General features: G+C 64.2%; 1 protein-coding gene across 1 annotated transcript in view; it reads right to left on the bottom strand.

Moving 5' to 3' along the window:
* Positions 1-21,482, bottom strand: part of ZFPM1 (zinc finger protein, FOG family member 1) — a 64,859-nt gene extending 43,377 nt beyond the window's left edge. Inside the window, exon 1 of the mRNA XM_053906747.1 lies at positions 21,376-21,482. Coding sequence (XP_053762722.1) covers positions 21,376-21,415 — 40 coding nt within the window. The 5' untranslated portion in view covers positions 21,416-21,482. The remainder of the gene's footprint in view (positions 1-21,375) is intronic.
* Positions 21,483-22,211: the final 729 nt, after the last annotated feature.

Raw genomic sequence — 22,211 nt, 5'->3', positions numbered from 1 at the left:
GGAAAGAAGGGATGTCACGTCACCGGCTGGGGTCAGGGTTCAGCAAGGTGGTGCCAGTGGGTGCTGAGCACAGACAGGTTATTATTACAAGTCTTGTTATTTGTTTCAACTCTCCAGGGGGCGCCACACCTGCCCTCTGGGGGGAGGGGGACTGGTGGACAGAGCTGGGGCCTGGCGGGGGGACAGTGCGGGCAGGAGGGAAGGACCTCCCCCCAGGTCGGCAGAAGGCCTGGCCTCCCGTCTCGCCAGCCCTGGGCAGCTGGTGGGCAGGCCCGAGGCACGGGGCGCTGGGCGGGCGGGGGCGCGGTGCTGCCCGGAGAGGGACCCTGACCTCTGGGTGGCACACGGTGGCCAGATAAGGCCCCGATAACAGAGAGAAAATAGCAACAGATTCAGACTTTCCCACCGGGGGGCAGTGGGGTGGCTCAGGCCACGGAGGGGACAGCGCCGTTCCCCTCTGGGGGCCTTGCTGTGGGAGCTCTGGGCGACTGGGAGCCGTGGCCGGCGGTCCCAGGGGCCCGGGTCCCCCAGGCAGCCGGGGTTGGGTCTGAAGCCAGGGAAGTACTCCCTCCCCGGCCCTGGCAAGCAGGACTGGATGCTCGCAGTCCCCTCCCAGCAAGGAGGGTGTCTAATCCAGCTGGTGACTGATGGAGGAGGCCAGTGAGGCCCAGGACACAGGGGCCGTGGCTGCTCTGGCCTGTTGGCTGCACCCCCCCCACCTGCAGCCCCTCGGGGCCCAGTGACTCGTGCCTTTACACACAATGCTGACAAGCAGCTGAGCCAATTCCCAGGCCCAGGTGGGTAGAGAGAAGCAAGTTGGAAGGAGGGGGTGCTGAACAGGGCTCGGAGGGGGGCACGCCCCGGAGGAGCAGAGGGGAGCCCCATGCACGGGCGCTGCCGAAGGGCAAGGGTGTCCCCACAGCACAGAGCAGCCCCGGACAGTCCAGGGCCTGTGAGGCCGGGCTCGCACGGCTGATGGGTGGCGGGGCCACAGAGGGAGATGGGTGAGCACAGTGGGGGTCAAGGGGCAGGCTTCTAGGCCCCCAGCGAACACTGCCAAGGCTTGGGGAAAGCAGTTCATTCACTGGAGACCGTCAGCTTCTCTGACGTCTAGGACAGAGGCGGTTCCCGGCCCACTGCCTCCTAGGAGCTCACAGCCCCGAAGGGGAGGGGGCTCCCCGGGAGGGACATGGAGTTCTGGGGGGGCCCGGCGCACACACTGCGTGGAGACTGGCTCTCCCCGCGGGTCCACCTCGCCCCCAGTCCACACCCGCCGCCAGCCCACGTCTGCACGCCCCTGCTGCCCCTCCGCCCGGTCAAGGCCTCCTCAGCCCTCAGCCCCAGCTCTTCCCACGCAGGCCGGGCAGGCCGGGCAGGCCCAGGGGCCACGAGGGGTTCAGGCTGGGAGGGGCCGTAGGCCCCCGCTGTGACCCGTCAGCGGCTTCTTCGACCCAGGGTCAGCCCGCTGACAGCTGGGGCGACCACAAGAGGATGTTGGCGAGATAATCTTGGCTTATTCGAGCGGGTGCCCTGGCCCACAGCGGGGAGAACAGGCATCCGAACCCTCTGCGCCCGTGGCCGCCCCCCCGACGCTGGTTCTGCCCCCCGACTCCCTGAGTGGGCCGCCTGCAGCAGGGGAGATGGGGCTGCGCAGCCTGACTCCGCTTCCCCACCAAGCGTCCGTCTGATGGTGCTTGCATGCACCCTGCAAACGGGAGGCTCACTACTCCTCTTCCAGACATCTGGATCTTAGACTGTCTGCTTCTTGGGCCTTGCCACCCACACACCTTAGCGGGGGATGGGGGACAGGCCCTCCCTGTCATCCTGTGTATAAGTGACTGTCAATTCAGCTGCTTTGCTGCCTGGGGGGTGAACCATACCCCCACCCATGCCGCCTCCCAGCCCGGCCCGCAAGCACCGGGGTCACGCATGGGGGCTGGGTGGGGACACTGGTGCTGTCCAAGGTAGGCCAGGCTGGAGGAGCCCGGACGCACCCTGGGCTGTCTCAGGGCAAGGAGACGCCCTCGGCATGAAGAGAAACCTTGCCGTGTCAGGAGAGTGCCAGGCAGGGCCCTGCACGCTCTGGGAACAGAGGCCAGACTGACGGACCAGAGCTACTGGGATCTGAGCTTTTAACACCCTGAAACTTTACTGAGAAATAATTCACATACATCAAGATTCATCCTTTCAAGGGCAATTCAGCTTTCAAAGGAATGTTTACTGAAAGATGGCTGGAACGGTCCTGCGTAACCCAAGTAAAAGCCAGGGCCCCCGTGGCCAGATCTCGTGCAGAAAAGCAGCCGCCAGCAAGGGGATCCTCACCTGCTTCTCCCCGCAAGCTCCCAGGGGCAGTCAGGGTCTGGGGGTCTTTATGGTACCCGCCACCTTTCCGCCCTCATCCCCAGCCAACCCACCGCGTGTGGCTCAGGGCTCCCTTCCCAGCCTCCCCGGGCCCTTCTCCCCACACCCGTTCCTCCCTCACGGGCGGCCTGGCAATGGCCAGAACTCACTGTCAGGTACTCCTTGGCAGATGGCAGGTGGGAGAAGGGGGTCAGGGCCAGCAAGGATGCTCATGTGGCCATCCTGTCCCTGTGTCCCCATAACCAACAGTGTCCTAGGCCCAGGGGCAGGAGGACCACCTCTGGGGCCTCACGCGCCCCTTACCCAGTGACTGCCCTCTCCTCCAGGCCTCATCCTTCCCTGGGTCCTTCCTTGGGGCCTTCAGTGTGGACTCCAAGGTCACACCCATCTCCCGAGTCACGCTTACGTCCAACACCTGCCCTCCTCTGCTCATATGCCTCCCGGGCTGGCTCTCGCTCTCGCTCTCTCTCTCTCTGTGAAAACCAAACCATTACTGGGGCTACAACCCATGCCAGCACCTGTCTGGCTCCTGGCGGTGGCCCTGCTGACCTCAGCCCTGCCCACGGGCTCACAGGGTACTCACTTGATTAGCGGGTTCACTGGCTGTGCCCAGCAGCACCCCTGCTCTGGGGCAGTGCCTGGCACACAGTAAGTGCTCAGTGAGTACTGGTGACTGTGGGCCGGGGGAGGCGGAGGGCTTGGGCAGAGGGGAGCCTTGGAGTCTGAGTCCTCTTATTGGGGTTGGGGGACCGGGGCATGCCACTTGTCCCCACAGGCAGAATATAGGCTGGGCCGGCCCTGCCTCAGGTCCCTAGGGCCTGGGTGGGTGTGGGGACTCCAGGCAGGGGACAGGGTGCTGACGCCGGAGGGGTCCTGTATATCCCGGCCCCAGCCACTGCCACTTCCTCCCGTGGCCAGCCCCATAACCGACAGGCGGAACTTGGGGGGCTTAACTGCCCCGGTCCCACAGCCACGCCCAGTGGGGGCCCAGGGTAAGCCTGGCACCCTGGAACACATGCCCTGAGAGGCCTCTCAGGGCACGAGAAACAGGCGTGGTTGTGGGGACCTGACCACAGGGGACTTCAAGGCTGCTCCATTACAGACGGGGAACAGGCACAGAGAGGTGACGACGTGCCCAAGGTCTCACAGCTAGGAGGGTGGCCAGGTGGCCCGCCTGCCCCCCTTCCTGGGCCCTGCCCTACACACGGTGTTTCCTGCTTCCCCTGGACGCCTCACCCGCCATCCCCTTGGGGGTCCCGAGCCAGGTCTATGTGGCCCTGGGGCCTGAGACCTTGTCTCTCCCCTCACCAGGCCACTGTTCCTCTTCCTGGCTCTGTAGCGCTGTGGCTCAGAGAAGACCTTTGTATTCCTACCCCGTCTGCTCCTTGGTTGCTGTGTGACCTCTGTCTGGCCCCTGTCTGTTCCCCAAGGCCAGGACCCAGGCTCCGCCAGCTTTTCACTCTGGGGGTCCGGCCAGAAGGCCCTCTCTGCCCGGGGGTGGCCATCTGCCTCCCCACTGTGAGGAAGGGACACCAGCAGGGGTGTGAAATGGGGCCCTGTCCCTTCAGGAGCTATGGTTCTCTCTGGCTCTGATCCGCGAGACACGGGTTCACAGCCCTCGGCAGCTTACGAAGCTCTACCGGGACCCTCATCAGCACCAGCCCGTAGAGAAACCGGCTCCACTGTACAGATGAGGAAACTGAGGCAGAGGACAGCCACGCCAGCCCCCACCCAGCCCCATCACGGCCTCTGGGCGCTGCTCGTGTGGCCGTTCAGAGCAAGGCAGATGGGAGGCCTCAGTGGCTCGGGGGCATGTGGCTCTGGGCCCGGGGCATCTGCCTGGGACTCGGTGTTCGCATCCGGCAAATGGGCACTGATCCACCAACCTGGCAGCGCTGCCCTGCGGGTGGGCGGGGAGGGGCTCGTCCGCAGGAGCGCCCTGATTTCCTCCACCAGCGGGGCACCCGTGAGCAAGCGGGCGCACCAGGGTGGGACACACACCTCAGGTACCACGATGGGCAAGGGCGGCTGCGGGACGGAGAGGGGCAAGGACGACAGGCCTGGGGGTGGGTGGTCGGCGAGGACTTCCCAGAGGAGGCGCTATTTAAGCTATGCTTGTAAAGAATCGGGGGCGTTTGGTGGGGTAAGGACGGGTGGGTAAGAGGCAGACGGCTCTGATTCACGCCGTGGGGAGCAAGGGGGACCTGGGGCTGCGGGAGACCGGGCCAGCCACCGCCTCCGGGCAGCCCCCAGCTCCATGCCATCTCCTGGGCCTCACTCGGGACCCTCCCCCGTCTCGGTCTCTCCCCAGGGCCGGTGGGCTGGCCCCCCGCCCCCGCCCGAGTCCCCAGGGGCAGGGGCCGGGCCAGGCAAGGCAGAGAGAAGGGGAGCGGGCCTGGGAAAGCCCGGCCCGGCTGATAGGGACAGATTGGTTTCAGCCGGAGCTGCGGGCTGCCAAGTCCACATCCTATCCGCGGCCTGCGCTCACTCAGCATTCATCACTGCTGAACCCGGAGACTTTATCGACGCTGGGGGTTGGCGCCATCTCTGGGCCTGGCCGCTCCCGGCCCTCCGATGGGCCCGATAGCCGCTGATAGATTACCCGAGATTGCCGCAGCCAGAGCCGATCACTGACACTGCTGGGCGGGGCGCGCACCACGTGGCCGGGGCAGAGACCGCGGCGCACCCGGGGGAGGCGGGCGGGAAGGCCGCCCCGGGGGCGGAGACAGGGAAGTAGGGCCCGAGAAAACGGGCGCCCAGGCCGGCTCCGCAGTGATTCTGCAGATGGGCCGATAAGGGCTGATGGATGGGAGCGGGGGCCGGGCTAATGGAGCCGTCGCCGGGCCCACGCGTCAGATGGATGGAGGCAGATTGCTTCCTGGAAGGGGACGGGGCTCCAGTGTGACAGGGCCCTGCCATGGGGGGGCGGGGGGAGCGGGGGGAGCGACGGCCTGCTAGGCCCCACACCACCCCCCTCACCTAGGGGGCTGGCTCGCCCTCCTGCACCGGCCCGCGGGATGGCCACTGCATCCCTGAGAGGTGGGGACTCCCCAGAGCCGGCTCGGGGCCCTGGGTTCAGGATTTCATTCACACCGTGGCACCGGGGCCCCTCTTCCGGGCCAGGCTGTCCTGATGCTCTTTCTGGGCGAGGAGCAGAATGCACACCCAGGCCTGGGAGACTAGCGTCCAGACTTGTGAGCCCAGCACCCCAGGCTGTGTCTCCTGCCCCTGGGGGATGCCACGCAGGGTGGAAGAAGCCAGGGCCTCTGGGCTAGGCTTTTTCCCTGTTGGGTGTGGCCAGGTCCCAAGCAGCAAATCTACTCTGTCCCCACTGCACAGATGGGGAAACCGAGGCACCAAGAGAGTGGAGGGGGCTTCCCGGTCCCACAGGAAGTCAGCGGCTCTGCAGGGTTGAGCCCGAACCTCCCCGCCCAGGGGGCACCTCGTCCCCACGGGGGCCAGAGAGAGCTGAAGAGTCCAGGAAGCTGGAGTAAGGCACATTGCAGCTCAAACCCTCCACCCACCCTAAGCTTCTTTCCTCAACTGAAAACTGGAGGCTGAAAATCAGCCTCAAATTTCTAGACAGAGTAGAACGGAGGCTGCCAGGGGCCCAGGAAGGAGATGGGGGGACAGCATGGGGGGTTAGTACTCAATGGGTACAGTTTCTATTGGGATCATTCACTACAGTACAAAAAAATAAAAAGTCTGCTGTCCAGTGCTGTGGGGCATCCAGCAGGCGCCACATAAGTGTCTGTTCCCATCATCCTAGGGGATACAGACGCATGTGTGCACAGCCCTCCACAGACACGCGACTTTCTGCTCCACTTGCTGGCCGTGGAGACTAAGGCTGGGGCCTGCAGGGGCCTGGTCCTGCATGGATGGACAGGGTGGGGGTGCTGGGGGCCGTGCTGAGGCTAGGAGGGAGGCCAGACACACTGACCTGTCCCATGAATGGTCCTGGCCAACCTTCGCTGCCTGTCAGGGCTCGGCCCTGTTGGTCTCTCACAGAAGGGCCGAGGCCTGAGGGTCTTATGTGACTGGCCCAGAAGGACCCAGTGAGTAGTGGGGCTGGGATCTGCACCCAGGCTGTGTGGCTCCAAAGCCCGTGGCCTTGACCTCTCTAAGGTGAACCATGGTGATGATGGCTGTCTAGCTGCTGACCTGAGGGTCAGGATAGAGTAAGTGGAGAGGAAAAGTCTGGTCCCTGAGGAGGAGAAGGGAGGGGAGGGGCTGTGCGTTCCCGTGTCCTACCCCACATTCGGGGCCTGCCCGCGATGTGGCTGCTAAGGGCACACAGGAAGGCGCTGCGTGTCCTGGGGGCGGCACTGGCATCTGAACTGAGCCCTGTGCAACGCACGGTGGGGGCGGTCACTTCTCCTCCCCACCACGGTAGCTCGTTCCCTGCTCGTGACTTTTGCCTCTGCCGTTCCTCTCCCTGGAATGCTCTTTTCAACACTTACCACCATCTGTCCCTCCTTAAAGTCGGCTTCAGAACGGCCACCTTGCCTGCCAGGACCCCAGTCCCCCAGCTACAGGGGGACCCTCCGTCCTTAGCCTTCATTCCTGGTATTCCTTCTCTATTCCCCCACCAGTCTGGGGCTCACCAGTCTGGGGCAGGGACCGAGCCCCTGTGAGGGTCATGGGGATCCCCGACAAAATCCCCAAAACACCAGGGACTCAGACAAGTTTGGAGGCCTGAACGCACAAGGATGTCCAGAAGTCAGCCTGCTGTCCCTGTTCCCCCGCAGTCAGCCCCCAACGAAGCAAGCCTCGGCCCTGCTGCAGGGACGGGTCCTCATTGTCTGCTGGTTATGACCCCTACTCCCTGGGCTTTGGGGCTCTGTACACGACAGTGGTCACTTGGAGGCACTGACTCCTCTTCCTTTCCTTTTGCCGTTGGTTTTGCTTTGCTTTCCTGGGCCGGGGCTGGGGGGTAGGGCACGGGGAGGTTGAAATCAATTGAGAGAGTTGATCGAGCACCTGCTGTATGCCCTGCACTGTCCTGGGGGAGACAGAGCTGCTACAGAATGGGGGCCCCTTGTGGAGAGTCTGCGGTGGGTGCCGGGGTGCCCCTCTGGGGCGATGGTTCCTATGCACTGCCTTTTCACCCTTGAGTGCTGAGTCCCTCTGACTCCTGCCCTGGGAGGCTGTGTCACCTGTCTTAAAGGGGGTGAAGGGGCTTGGCTGAGGTCACAGGGCAACAGCCTGGTTTTGGTCCGTCAGCCCCCTCCCTGTTTCCTCTCCTTAGATCTCAGCCCAAACCTGTTCCCTCCTTGCCCCTCTGCTATTTTCCACTTATGCATTTTTGAAAAACACCCACGCCTGTGACTGGGGTTTCAGGTCACGGAGTCCTGCAGGTGCTGTGGAAATGGGGGGGGGGGGGGGGGGAGGCGGCTCCAGCCAGGCTCTAGGCCAGCTGGGCCTATGCAGGCCCCGTCTTACCGACAAGACAAACTATGGGGTGCAGAGTGACTCTGAACACAGTGAGAACACCCAAAGTTTCTTGAGCACTTCCTGCAGACATCGGCTCCTGTCATGTAAATTTCTGAAGATGGAAAATCTGAAAGACCCCAAGTTTCTAGAATAAACTACAACCACAGATAAGCTAAAGAACCCCCTGAGAAAGTCTTGTCTCAGCCCTCATTGTCTGGATGGGGAAACTGAGGCCTAGGAAGCAGATGGTCCTTGTCAGAGGACACAGAGACTGCCCTGAGAGGCAGGCAGATCAGACCCTCCCATTCGACTGATAGGAAAGCAGGTTTGGCAAATGGGTTGGGACTGTCACTCATTAAAATGGTACCACGGCCCCGTCGCAGCCTGGTGCTGCCGCGAGCCTGGCAGTGTGAGGTCCTGGGTAAGAATCATAGCGGAGGGGAAGGCAGAGATGGGGGTGGGGGGGTGGGGGACAGCATTCACAGAGTCTGGAGGTGCCCCAGACACAGGCAGGCGGAGCTGGCCGGCCTGGAGCTGCCCTGCCCCATTTTTGAACTCAGTGTTCCCATCTGGGAGTCAGAGTTGGCGGAGTGATCTTGGGAACGCCCAAGTCCTGGTCCCTTAATTGGGGCTGTGGGGATCTGGGCCCTGAGGGTCAGCAGGAAGTCATCCAAGGGCCAAACTGTCTATCCCCAAGCGCCTGGGCAGACGGATGGCCCCACTAGCAAGGCCCCGGAAAGGCTGGCCCTTCCAGAGCTGGGGGGATTTCCATCAGGGGGTCAAGGTCCGGGCAAGACAGTATCCCCCACTCCATAAATTAAGGGCTCCTCCTCGAGGAGCCACGCCCCCTCTGAGGTGGCCCCGCCTCACGCGTGGAGCTCAGCCAATCCCCAGGCCTCACAAACGCTCATTTGCATCTTCGCTCCCATTGGCTGCAGGAACACAGATCCTTGGTTCCCAGGCCGCGGGGGCGGGGCCTGGGGAGGAGTTGAGTGGGGTTATGGCCTAGGGGTACGCTGGGCTCTGGGGGGCGGGACTAGGAGAGCCTGGGGGGGGGGGGACCCTGGGCTGGGGGGGCGGAGCTAGGGGAGCTCTGGGCTGGGGGATGGGGGAGCTGGGGGAGGGTGGGGGTCAGCGGGGTGCGGGGGTGGGACGCTGGGCTCTGGGAGCCAGGGGGCCAGGGGAGCTCGGGGAAGGGGGCTGGCCTGGGTGCTTGGAAGACGCTGGGCTCTGGGGGGCTCGGGCTAGGGGTGCTGGAGGGGGTTGGGCGGGACGCTGGGCGCTGGGGGGGGGGGGGGGGGACCGGGCTCTGGCCTCTGAGGGAGCAGGTTCTGGGGGTGCCAAGCTCTGGATGACCTGCCCCAGACCCAAGTCTGGGACACAAAATGGCCACTTGCCACATGGGGAGGCCTTTGGTTATATAGTACCAGCTCTTCCTTTTCCTCTAAAGCTCCGTTAAATCCTCAAACTCCCCCCTACCCCGCCCATTATGAATGACTCAGAGGGGGAAAGAGACCGACCCAGGGTCACGTGGCCAGGACGCAGCCACACAGCTGGGACCTGGCCCCTCATCCCAAGGCTGGGTTCCCTTCCTCCAGGGAGGGCTTATAGGGGGAAACTTCTTCTTTTCAGCTGCTTCTTCTCAGGGAGGGCTAAGTTTTGGCTTCCTCTGCAAACTAACGACGAGGACCCCGATGATTTTAAGAGGCCCCGAACCCCCCAGCAGATCTAGTGGCATCCTTTTTTCGGGGCGCCAGGAACTGCGGGGCGGTGGGCTCGCGGTGGGAGTGTGAATGTGCACGCGCTTTTGTTCCTGGCATTTTGGTGGGTGAGATAAGGGAACAACAGCCAGGCTCAGAGAGAGCAGGCAGATAGATAAGGTGATAGGGTTCCTCCGGCACACACGCCTATCGCCTTTATCAGAGTTCCCTTTTCTTTCTTTCTTGGGTGGGGGGGGCAGGGTGGAACACACCCCACCCCCACCCCCCACGCCGGGGAACTGAGGGGTGGGGGCCTCCCTCGCTCAGGTCCCTCCCGCTGTGTCCAGCACGCGGAGCCCTGGCCTGTGCCCTGGCCTGTGCCCGGACCGGAAGGGTGGGGGGTCCCGGGACTGCGGTCACAGCAGGGACCAGCAGCAGCTGTGCCTCTGCCCTTGCTGCTCCACGGAAGGGCCTCGGATGGGGGCGGGGAGGCCCAGAGAGGGGACAGACAAAGGGGGGGGGGCGGGGCGGTGGGGCCTGGAGGCCAGTGGTCTGGAGACTGGGTGCGGAGCCCTCTCTCCAGAAGGCCTGTGAGCCCCTGTGGGCGAGGCTGGGCAGGACCCGGAGGCCTCCCCCAACCAGGCCTACAGGGCGGACCTGAACATCTTCAGCCCCATTTTACAGATGCAGAAACCGAGTCTCAAAACAGAGCCGTGCCTGTGAGCCACAGCAAAGGGGGGCAGCCTGGACCCCCACATCCCGTCTGTATTCCCTCTGGCTCTGGGAGCCAGACTCCCAAAGACCTAACCACACACAGCACGGTGTGGCAGGGGCTCCGTGCTCTGTACCCAGAGCTATTCACCAAAAGCAGTCCAGGGAGAATTCTGGTAGGCTCCCCGTAGGGTGTATGGGCTCGGCAGCCCCAGGGACCTCAACCCTGCACATGTCCCTGGAGGGCACGCCCCGACCCTGCTACACATGGGCCTGGGACACTCTCCCACGTCTCTCCTGCCTTTGTCCTCAAAGGCTAAGGAGGCCAGAATTAAGATTATGCCCATTGCACAGGCAAGGAAACTGAGGTCCAGGGACATGAAGTCACTTGCCCAGGCTACCGACCCAGGAGGCAGAATTTGAACCCTGGTCACTGCACACTACGCTCATCCTCCTCCCCCACATATGCACCCATTTTACTGGAAATAGCTGACTTCCTTTAGAATATTGAAACAAACCAAAACCCAAAAGACACAAAGAAACCAATTTTATCACCAAAGGAGCCTATTTTCTGGGGGCAGATGATATGACCCCCCAGAGATAAGCAGGAGTAGAGGCACCTTGTCATCTGGTCATCTCAGGCAGGGCTGTGTGGTTCCAAGCACGCACTCACCCTCTCTGTGCCTGGGCCTTTCTCCCCTAAATGGAGGGAGCAGACCCTTTAGGGGAGGGGGGGCGGGACTATGGCTACAAACACCCCCCAGATCCTCAGCTGTGATGGAGATCCAGACCTTGGCCAGGAAGCTATGTCAGTCTCTACTGCTCCCTACTGTGCTGTGTGACCTTGGATGAGTTGCTCAACCTCTCTGAGACTTGAGTCCTCTTCAGAGAAGAAACGAAATCAGAGGTAAACTTTCCAGGGCTGCTGGGATGCTACAGGGTAGCAGAGGTCAAGCCCAGGCCTGGCATACAGAAAGCACTCAGTAAAGGGGGCTGCTACCTAACAAAGACCACCATGAGGATTGTTATAACTGGGGGGTCCTAGAACCACTCAGAAATGTTGCTGACTGCCCACTCACGCCTGCTGTCTCTGGGATCACAGAGAATCTCATTTCTTGGGAGTTGCTTAAAAAACAAATACAGAGATGGGGGGGGGGGGTAGTGGCCAGCAGCCCTGCACCTGCTGGGAGCCCCAGGCATGCCCCCAGGGCCTTGGTGTCCCCACTCACACAGTGGGGGGTGCGCACAGCTCCATGGGTGCCTGGCCCCCACGCGGCCGCCGCACCTGTCCCTCAGCGGGAGGATTAGCCACACGCGGGCCCTAATCGCTGCTAATCGCGCTACCATCATCGAAGGATCTCGGATCAGCTGAAGGAGGCGGCTTTATCCAGACAGACGCGGAGATGGCACCATAGTCCCATCTGGGTGCCGACCGTCACAAGTGGCAGGCGGGCTGGAGGGCTGAGGAAGGCAGGGTGGCTGAGGATGGTGGGGGGAGAGAGCCGGGAGCCCCCTGCCTCCCCAGCTGCAAGAGAAGCTCGACTTGGTCCCTCAACATTTATTGGGCACCAGCTGTATGACCAGGTACTGGTCTGGGTGCTGGGAGTCAGCAGACACCCAAACGGGCAAAATTCTTGCCCTCGGGTGCTGCGTCCTCTCGAGGAGTGCAGGCCCATTTGTCACATGCTGAAACTAAGGCCAGCGTGTCCAGAGTTGAGCCCAGGCAGCAGGTCCGGACCCCTGCTCTGGCGGAGTGCCTTAAATCTCCCCTAAAAAGGCTCACGCCCCAGGCCAGGGGTGCCCTTCCGTCCCCCAGGACGACTCCTGCTGCTTTTGTGAGTGGAGACCAGAGCCTTCCCCTCCCCGGCCGGGCCCCTGGACACTGTCGGTCCAGAGGCCTGGGGAGGCCTGGGAGGAGCAGGCGGGCCCCGGGGGCCGGGAGAGGCTGGGAGAGGCGGCCAAGGGCTCCCCTCCAGGGCCCCCACCATCCCCACCCTCCTCCCTACCTTCTTTTTCAAAAACATAATTTATCTGTGTATTATCAAGAAATCCAGACACTTTAATCAGTGAGCTATGAAGTCAGAATTTCCATTCTTATCTGCGGGAGGAGTGGAAACGGAGGAGATAGGCGGCAGGGACGGATCGCTGGTGGGGAATGTTAATGGGTGGGGAGGCTGGGCTATTGGCCACGGAGACGCCGTATCTCCCCCATTATCAAGGCCGTATCTCGCCAACCATCTCAGCGCAGTAATGGGGCCAGTTCAACTTTCCGAGTTATCACAGGAGCTGAAACCCGCGCCCGCCAGAGGCCCGGACGGGAGACAGTTCCGGGCGGACGGGGCTTCGGCCGGCACAGCCAAGAGGCAGAGGGGCACAGCTGGCCTGGCTGGGGCCCCCGGGGGCCTGGGTGCCCCTGCCCCTGACCGTCAGAGCCACCACAGTGAGCGTAGGGGTTCCCTCTGTGCTCTGGGAAAATGTCTGGTTTTGAAAGAGCCAGGCGTGAGCATACTGTACAGGAGGGGAAACCGAGGCAGGAAGGCATCTCAGGGTCACAGTGGTCCCAGGCCCGCCTGAGCTGTGCCAGGCCCATGAAGTGAAAGAGGGCTGGGGGTGTGGAGGCACGGCAGGTGGGGGTAGGAGGTGAACCCCATGCCCTCCCACCTTGTGGCCTGCAGGGTCCCCCGACCTCCCTGGGGCCTTTTCCAGGCCCTAACCCCAGCGGCAAAATCAGCAGGTGGGGACATCCTGCTGGGCTCTGTCCCTGCAGGTCCTGACCTGAGGCTTGGCTCCACAGCCCCTCGGTGGCCTGGCATATACTCAATCCACCCCTCAAATGGTAAAGGGTCTCCCCGCTGCCCTTGGGCCTCCTGCAGGACAGACCCCAGGGGGTGGGGCACCCTGGCCCCTGCGTGGAACACCCCTGTTCATCCAAAGGAAGGGACCCCAAACCCACTCATTCCCACCCCGCGAGGATTTAGTGATCCCACTTCACGAGAAGCGTCTGAGGGGTGGAGCAAGTCTCCCTGAGGACCGCCCACCGCATGGGGCCCCCATCTGACCCCCTGGGTCCGGGAACTGCCCTACCGACTGGGTCCGTTGGGGCTCTGGTCCCTCTCCCACAGCTGGAGTGCAGGGCAGCAACCGCCTGGGCCCAGAGAGGGGAAGGGACTCGCCCAAGGTCACACAGCGGTGAGAAACAGCCTGGTGACCACAGCTGGACACTGCCCGGAACCACAGGAAGGCCTCGGTTTCCTGGACCTGAGCACGGGTGCCGCCAGGCCGGCAGGGAAGCCAAGAGAGCTCAACTTGTGGAAACCCCCACTGTAACCATCCTCTTCCTCCTCCCCCAGGGTGGCGAGCTCGAGCTGCAGCCCTGGGTCTGACCTGTAAACCCCCTAGGCCTCAGTGTCCTTCTGTGCACTGGGCTAGTCACTGAGCGTCCCTCAGAAGTTACTGGAGGAAAGGCAGGAGCCAGTGTCTTTAAGTTTTGGGCCCTCGGCAGGGGCTTCCTAAGCGCTCAGGACGGCAGGATGAGCCGGTGGGGGGGGGGGGGCGGGGGGGGAGTGGTGCAGACAAGCTGGGTTTGGATGGTGGGAGGCCACTCGAGGTCCTGTGGCTGCCCAAAGCTCTGAGCTCTGAGCAGAGGCCTTGTCTTTGGTCTCAAGCGTCCAAGCACCCAAAGCCAGACTCCCCCCACCGAGCCCTCCCTGGGGGCTAAGAGTCTGCCACTGCCTGCCAGGCCCTGTCCCCAGTGGAGGGCTCACCGCAGGACAGAGGCATGACCACCTGGCCCCAGGCCCCCTTTCCTGGGTCTTACTTGCAGCACAGAGGCTTGATGGAAAAAAGGGAAATTGAGGCAGGAGAATGTGACAGGTGCGAGCGCCCAGGGCAGATGAGGAAAGCCTCAGGGCTTGAGTCAGACACCAAGAGGAACGGGCAGGAAGCAGGCCTAGGGCGACCGAGGAGGGGAGAGATGACCCTCTGTCCTCTTCACTTGAATTCTGTCACGCAACCCCAGTGACACCCCAGCTCTGGCCCAGGCGGCACCCGCTACACCACCTGCCCCCACCCCGCCCGCACCGTAGGCATCACTGTTCCATTTTACGGGGGAAACCGAGGCTCAACAGCTTGCAGGGGGCCTGGGCGCCCTCAGAGCCCAGCCTGGTATCCCCATGACATCTCCATCTTGCAAAGGTGAGGACTGAGCCTCGGGAAGGCGGGGTAACTTCTGTACACCTGCAGAGTTTAGCCCTGCAGCCCTGCAGGATTCTGGCTGTGGCAGCCCCCACTGTGGCCATCCCCTCCTTCCAGGAAGCGCTGTGCCTGCCACTTCCGGGGGTCTAGGACACAGCCCCCCCCCCCGCCCCCCGCCTGGGAGCCATGGCAGGCCTGCAGCAGACCACCCTCTCGACCCCGTCTGTATCCTTCCTGCTCGTTGCGCCGTGCACGGCCCTGCTGTAGCCACCCGCCCTTTCTGGTCCTGCATTTCTTTGTGTGTCAGATGGGTCGAGAACCCCAACCTTAGCAGGCATCGAGGAGAATCACATGTGAAACCCAGAGAAACCCAGGCTCTGAGCGTCCACACCCTCCGGTCCAGGGGAGGCAGAAAGGAGGGGGTGGAGGGGAGGGGCTTGCTTATCGGCCTAACCCAGCTCTGGCCCAAGGTCACATTCCTGACCCAGCGGGGACACTGCCTTCTCCCAAACAGGGGGCCTTGGAAGGTGGAGGAGGAGGGGGGAGCTAGGCTGGAAGGGTCCTGGAACAGGTGGCCTGGGGGAGCGGAGCAGGCACTGTCCAGAGAAGCCTCTGCCCACCCCTGGGGTCCAAAGACCCAGCTCCTGTCGTGTGGCCTCGAGGGTGTCACAGTCTCCAGGGCCTCAGTTTTCTCATCTGTAAGATCGGTGAATCGATAATGACAATGAGCCTAAGAGCAGGTAAGATGCTTGGGCAAGAGGAGGACTGAGGAGGGCCCGGGCCCCGCCCAGCCCAGGGTGTGACTGGGCCCCTCGCCCCCCCACCTCCCCTGCCCACAAGTCCCTTCAAAAACTAACACCCGAAGGCGCAGGGGGGCCGGACACAGGGCTCCGTGTGAAGCGTCCAGTCCCCAGGCTTCTCGCAAAATCTCAGTAATGCAACCAGCAGCTCCCAGGCCTGCCACATCCACTGAGGACATGACCTTGGGACAGCACTTTACAGTTTGCTTTTGAGACCTCACAGACCTCACGTAAAGGCCCGAGGAAGGAGGTACGTTCTTGAGCTCTTGCTTCAAAAGTGGGAAACTGAGGCTGAGAGAAGTCATTTGCCCACAGGGTCACGGTGAGGCCAGGACTCAAGGCCAAGCAGTGGCCTCCCACTCGGGTGATGAGGGCTGGCCTTCTGCCCGGTGCCCTGAGGCCAGCCCAGGCCTAGAGCATAAAGCCTCTGCTCCTGGTGTGGGGACACAGTGGGGACGGAAGCCCTGAGGTCCCGGAGGGAAGGGCCTCTCCACAGCCTGCCTAGTGGCCCCTGAGCAGCCAGGGGCCGGTGACGGCAACAGGTCATCCAGCAACAAACAGCCTAGGTGCCCCCCGAGTGCCGCTGTCATCAAGCACCCACGGTAGCCCAGCCCTGCTTGAGCCCGGGCACAGCCACGAGAGTGGGGACGGCGTCACACCCATTCTACAGATGAGAATCGCAGGACTGGGAACGAGAGAGACACTCGCCTAGGCCACTCAGCGGGGGAGCTGTGCGGAGGTGATGCGAGAGTGGCACCATCTCAGACGACACGAGTCTCCCCCGGATTCTCATGGATGTGCTCGGGGGCCGGCAATGTCATCATCCCCGTTTTTACAGATGGGTAGACCGAGGCTCACTCGGGCGGGCCTTGCTTACAGTCCCACTCCATTTCATGCCATGTCTCCATTAGGTCATTTATCTGACAGAGTTCTGGAAAGCCCACTATGTGGGGACAGGACAGACCCAGTCCCTCCTCCTGGGCAGCAGAGATCTGAGCTGCCCGTGCAAAGGCACCGGGGCCAGAAGCGACTGAAAGAAGCCAGCCCCTCAGCTGACACACAGGCCCTGGTGAGGGGCTGCCTTGGGAGCTGCCACCCCCAGTCCCCACGCAGAGACTCTCCTTCTCATAGGAACACACGAAGTGCAACCTGACGGTAGCTAAGCCCTTACCTATGGGCCGGGTGCCTCCCTCTGTGACGGCTGAGGACACCGAGGCCCACAGGCGGTCAGGAGGTACATGTGGAGGCCAACTCCCTCTGCAGGCACTGCCCCCCACCCCCGACTCCTGTTGAGTGGGGAGTGGTAGACAAGGCTCAGTGAGCACAGCTGGTTGTGGCCTCAGTTTCCCCCTCTGTGAAATGGGAGCGGAGGCCCTGGGGCAGCTCCAGGGGTACGGTGGCCCGGGGGCGGGGGGGGCAGGAGCCCAGGCCTGGGTCTCTGGGCCTGGCGATACCAATCAGTGGGCACCAGCTGCCTCCAGGAGGAGGCCCGTCGATGGCAGATAGGCCGGCTGGGAGTATTATTCACGAGTCCGTCAAGCCCCAGGAACGTCTGGTTGGCATAGAAACAGGAGATAAGGGGTACAATTAATGGCATCACATTCCCTCCTCCTTTCTTCCCCAACTGACCCATTTAAATCCCTGGCGGGGCTGGTGCCACGCTGGGCTCCCAGTGACCTCCAGGGAGGGGCTGGCTGGGCAGGCAGGACTCGGCCAGAGCTCAGGCCCCCAGGCAGGGCTGGCTGAAGTCTCCTCAGGGGCCACCCCTGCGCAGTAGGGTCTCAGGAAGGAAGCCCCGGGAGATGTGGCAAGGGCTAGGCTGGCGAGGGACCCCGGCGTGCCTCCCCTCCCAAAGGCCCATTTCACAGGCGTGGAGACTGAACCCGGACAAGCCTGGGGACAGCGGCAAGAGGAAAGCAGCGTGATGCTCACAGGCAGGCTGGTTTGGAGCTTGGGGCCAGGCTGCCTGCACCCCAACTCTGGCTCCGCCATTGTTTTGGGCGAGAAACTTAAGCAATCTGTGCTCAGTGTCCTCAGATGTAAAGCTGACAAGAATAGGACCTCTTTTAAGGTAACGTGTGGCCAGGCACAGAGGAAGCTAAGTATTAGCCAATATGATTATCACCGTCCAATGCAGGAATGAACTGCTCGTTTTCCCTGAGGCCCAGGACAGCAGGAAAACTAAGCCATCTGGAGCCAGGGGGAACCCAACCTCAGGGGTGATGGCTGGCCCCCAGGGACCACCAGGCCCTTTCAAGTCTGGGTTCGGGGCTGGGGGCCCATGAGCAAAGCCCTCCTGGCCGTCTCAGCCCTTCATCCCCTCGGCTCACCACAGATGGGTCCCCGTGCCCCCAGGGCTCTGAGGAGGGGGCCGAGGCCAGTGGAGGACAGGACTTACGTCCCTGTTGACAACTGGAGGGCAGGCACTGTCACACCTGTCTTTCAGAGAGGGGACATGGAGGCCGTGGAAGTGAACTGCCCACAGTGGCCGTGCACCAGGACCAGCAGGTGCCCCGCCTCCCAGGTGCCTCCCAGTGAGGTGCGGCCTTGCAGGGTGGCCCCTGCGAGCCAGGCAGGCTCCCAGGGGCCTCCCGTAGCTGGGAGGACGGTGTGCAATGTTGTGTGTGTGCCATCCTCCCATGCCGACGGAAACTCTAGGGGAGACCACCCCCTCCCCCTACTGGGCCCGAGCCAGGCCCCCCCCGGAACCGGCCCTCACCAGAAGGCACTGGCGGCCCCACAGGTGGGTGTCGAGCTGCTGGAGAGAGCGGAGGGTGAGTCTGAAGCACGGAGTGAATTAGTCATCCTGTGGCCACCAATAAAACTTTAATCAAACTCCAAGCATGTGTGAAAACACCCTCACAGGAGACAGAGTGGCCGCTGGGGCCGGGGCAGACGGGGCAAGTCCCCAGCTTCCGCTGGAGGCCCCTCACCTGGCTGGCCTGGGTTTCCACTTGGTATCTAGGACCGTGGTCCCTGAGGGCCCTCCCACTGCAGTGACATCACCAGTCGGACCTGGGGGCTTGTTCCTGTCTGTATTTTTCAAGAGAGGGGAAACCGAGGCCTGGCCCCACCCTTCTTATCTCATTCTCACCTCCTCACACAGGCATCCCTTCCCTGGGGTCCTGTGCCTCCGAGCCCTTCGCCCCCCCCCCTCCCCCCCAACAGCCAGGAATCATCCCGTTTTTCAGAGCTCAGAAACTGAGGCCAGCCCACTGTCCCTTGGAGGCACCTCTGTGGCTGGCCTATTCCTGACCTCGATGAAGGTACCCCCTTCTGGGACGTGTCTGACTGTACCTGTTACTTTACGCCCATCCCCCACCCCCCCCACCCACACCTAAGACAGGGCTGGGACCCAGTGCACACATACAGCAAGTGCTCAGTAAACCTGCTGAATCAAGGGGGGCCTGCTCAGAAAGACCGCCAGCGCACTGGCCTGCCCCCACCGCAAACAGCCTGGGCCATGGAAACCACCTCGGTGTTTTTCAATAAAACTCCAAGCAGGCTACATCTAAAACTTGCCAGGAACGCACAGCAACCCTAACGCGGTGGAGAGGAAAACACGCTCCCTCCTGGAGGTGATAAACCCCACCTCTGGCTATCTCACACCATCTGATAGGAATCGGGCGGGGTGCCCCCCCCCCCCCACCGGGCCCCGGAGCTCCGGGCCAGCGAGAGTCATTTTCCTTTCATTTTGACGGACTGTACCACCCGCAGGGGAGGATCGACTTCTTGGCAATTAAGTATGTTTGGGAAGAAAACTCGCCCAGACGACCCGCAGCAGACGCCCTCTCCCCCTGCCCCGGCTCTGGGCCGGGCCGCTCTCCCAGCCGAGACCCCCCCCCCCCTCGCGCCGTGGTTGCCTCGAACCCGGCCGGGCCTGGTGGCCATAGATAAGGCCTCTTATCGCTCTTGGCGATCGCCATCCGGCCGGCCGGCCCTGCGCTTATCGGAGCTCACATCGACCCGGGCGGGAGGACAGCTCGGCGGGCCGGGGGTCCCGAGCTGGGCTCTGCCCCTCGCTTCCAGCCAGCTCGGCCCCAGCCTATCGTCTCGGCCATCTGGCCGGCCAAGGCCGCTCTCCTGCCTCGCCCTCCCCCCGCTCCCACGTTTGAAGTTAATAACTGGAAGCGCCTATCACCGCCGCCATCGGTTGCGCGCCTTATCAGCGCGGCACATCTATCTCCTCGCGGAACAAAAGGCGCACAGAGGCGCGGGCAGCTGCGCCCCGGCTTGGTGAGGGCGCGGGGGGCGGTGGCGCGCAGCGCCCGGTCCCCTCCCCCTCCACACCCGCGGCCTGGTCTCAGGTGAGGCCAGCGCGGCGGGCGCACAGCTGCGAGGGCCGCACGCACAGCCGCGGGCAGAGGGCGAGCGGGCGGGCGGGCGCCGCCGCTTGGTGACAATCAGCGCTCGCATCTTAACTCGCCAAGATCTGCCAGAGGGAGGAGGCGCCCGGGGTGGGGGCTGCGGGGGGTCTGCAGGGAGGGTGCCCAGCCCGCCTGCTGTGCCCCCACTCCTGCACGGATCCTGGCCGCGCGGAGGGTGAGCGGCGGACGGGGAGGGGAGGGGGGCTCGCCTGCGCGCCCGATCTGGTCCCAGTCCCCAAGGCGCACCCTTGGCCGACCCAGCTGGGCCCCGGCGCTCGCCCTGCTCGAGGCCTTATCGGCGCTGTCGATCGGTTCCCAGCCTGAGATCTCCTGCCCGCGCTATCTGTATTTCTCATCACGCTGAAACACATACACACACGCACACACGAGAACAGACCCAACAGAGGCGCACAGGGGAGGAGGGGAAAAAGAAACCAGAGAATCAGCGCAGATCGGGGACCCGTGGGTGGTTTTAATACTTAAGTCGACTTGATAGAAGGCGACTTTCAGAAAACAGGTCCCGCTTGCACACTGGGGGAGTGGGTTACGGGAACCCAGATTTATGCTTGCGTGGCCCCTTTCTAGGACCTGAGGGGTGGACACTTCCCCAGGCGCGCGCACACGGGATCCAGGTGGCCGTGGTCATGTGGACAGAGTGGCATGCCTGGGCGCCTGAGGCTGGGCAGAGGGCTGGGCCCCCCTCTTCGCTTCCCATCTGGCCTGGGAGACGCGACCCCCGGAGGAAATCTCGTGCCCAGGCCCTGGCAGCGAAGGCGCGAAGTTCTTGGCGTGAGGTGGGGAGCGGCGCTTCCTGTGTGCTCACGCTCTCGCTCCTTGCGAGTGGCCCAGAGCGCGCGGCGCTGCTTTTATCACGGGGCTTTGGCAGTAAGGACTTAGACCGCGCCGTGCCCCTGGGGAGCGGACCGCGGGCAGGATGGGCGAGAAACATGGGACGCAAGCGGAGGCGACGGTGACCTGGGGCCTAGTCTCTGGAAGCCCCCCTTTCCTGACTTGGGGTAGTAGGAGAGCCCCCTCGGATGAGCGGGGTGCGTGTGTGTGTGTGTGGGGGGGGGGGGTTGCCTGCTTGCTGCACGTGCGGCATTGGCCGGGACAGAGAGTAAGGTCGGACCTCCAGGAGGCTGTCCCTGGGCAGGGAAGGGTCGAGTTCGAGACCCCAGCGACAGGGCGCGGGGGTCTGCGCGGCTGGAACCGAGCGCACGGGCTGCGGTGGCTGCACCGGCCCCCCATCCCCAGCCACGCGGCTCTAGGGCCAGCAGAAGAGGTGGTGGGAGCGGGCCGGTCTCCACCACTCAGCCATGCATTTCCACGCGGCCCGGGTGCCCCCTCTCCCTCCCAGGTCTCCCTGTTTCTCCCTCTAGATACAAAGCCTGGGAGAGTCAACCGCGCGGCGAGATAAGATCACAATTTCAGCCCGTCCCGACAGAGCGATCTTATCAGGATGGGACTTGCAGAATGGAATATTTTAAACTTTATCTGAGCCCAGATCGGGGCCGCCTTATCGCCGCACCATCTCAGGGATGCGGGGGAGGGGCAGGACGCGAGCTGGCCGCGCCCCCAGCCGCCCCGCTCGCGGCCCTCCGGGCGGACGCTCCTCCCGGCCCGACCCCCGGTCCCTGAAACGAGACGCGGGGGCCCGGCCCGCCGGCGATTAGATTACCGCGCGCGGGGCGCACAGCGCGGGGGGCGCGGCGCGGGGTGAAGGTCGCGGGCAGAGCCGGGCCGGGCGTGTGGGGGCGGGCCGGCGGGGGCCGGCGGGGGTCGGGGGCCGGCGGGCAAAGTTTGACTCACGCTTGATCTGCCGGGGGTTGCTCTGTTTCCTCCTGGACATGTCTCCGGCGCCGCGCGCCCTCCCGGCGGCCGCCTCTAGCCCCTGGCGGGCGGCGGCGGGCGGCGGGGGCGCGGCGGGGCCGCGGGGCGGCTCATGCCCCCGGCCCCCGGGCTCCGCGGCCGTCCCGGCCCGCGCCCCAGCCCGCCGCGCCCGGCCCGGAGCCGCTGCGGAGGCCGGAGGCAAGGCCCTGCGCTGCGGGCGCGCCGACCGCCGGGGGCGGCGGGCGGCGGACTGTTGCCAGCTCCTCGGCTCCCGCGCAGACGCCGCCGCCGCCGCCGCCGCCGCCGCCGCCGCTCGGCTTTTCTCAATGGAACCTGCGGGCAGCGCGCGGCGAACCGGGCGGCCTCGGCCGGGGCGCTCCCGGCGGGCGGGCGGGCCGGCGCGGCGGGGGCGGGGCCTGCGCGTCCCCGGCGCCTCGCCTCCGGCCCCGCCCCCGCCGCGCCGGCTCCGCCCCCCGCCGCGCCAGCCCCTTCCCCGGGCGGATCCAAATTCCCTGCAGCCCGGCCCCGCCCCCGCCGCCACGGCCCCGCCTCCGCCGCCACGGCCCCGCCTCCGCCCCGCCGCGCCGGCCCCTCCCCCGGGCGGATCCTGGTTCCCTGCGGTCCAGCCGGCCCCGCCCCCGCCGCGCCGGCCCCGCCCCACCTGGCCCCGCCCCCGGGTGGACCTCTGGCTTCCTTAGCTCCTCCTTCAGTCCCGCAGCTTTGTCCCCAGGCCTGGCTCTGATTCAGCGACCTTTCGGTCCCGCCGCCCCGCGGCTCCGCGTCAGGCCGAGCTTCGGGCCTCTCTGGACACGCCC

The sequence above is a fragment of the Panthera pardus genome, unplaced genomic scaffold (genome assembly GCF_024362965.1).
Source record: "Panthera pardus isolate Hobbes unplaced genomic scaffold, ASM2436296v1 HiC_scaffold_19, whole genome shotgun sequence".
NCBI classification, from domain to species: Eukaryota; Metazoa; Chordata; class Mammalia; order Carnivora; family Felidae; genus Panthera; species Panthera pardus.
Note: the sequence above shows the minus strand (reverse complement) of the source record. Positions and strands in the feature narration are given on the sequence as shown.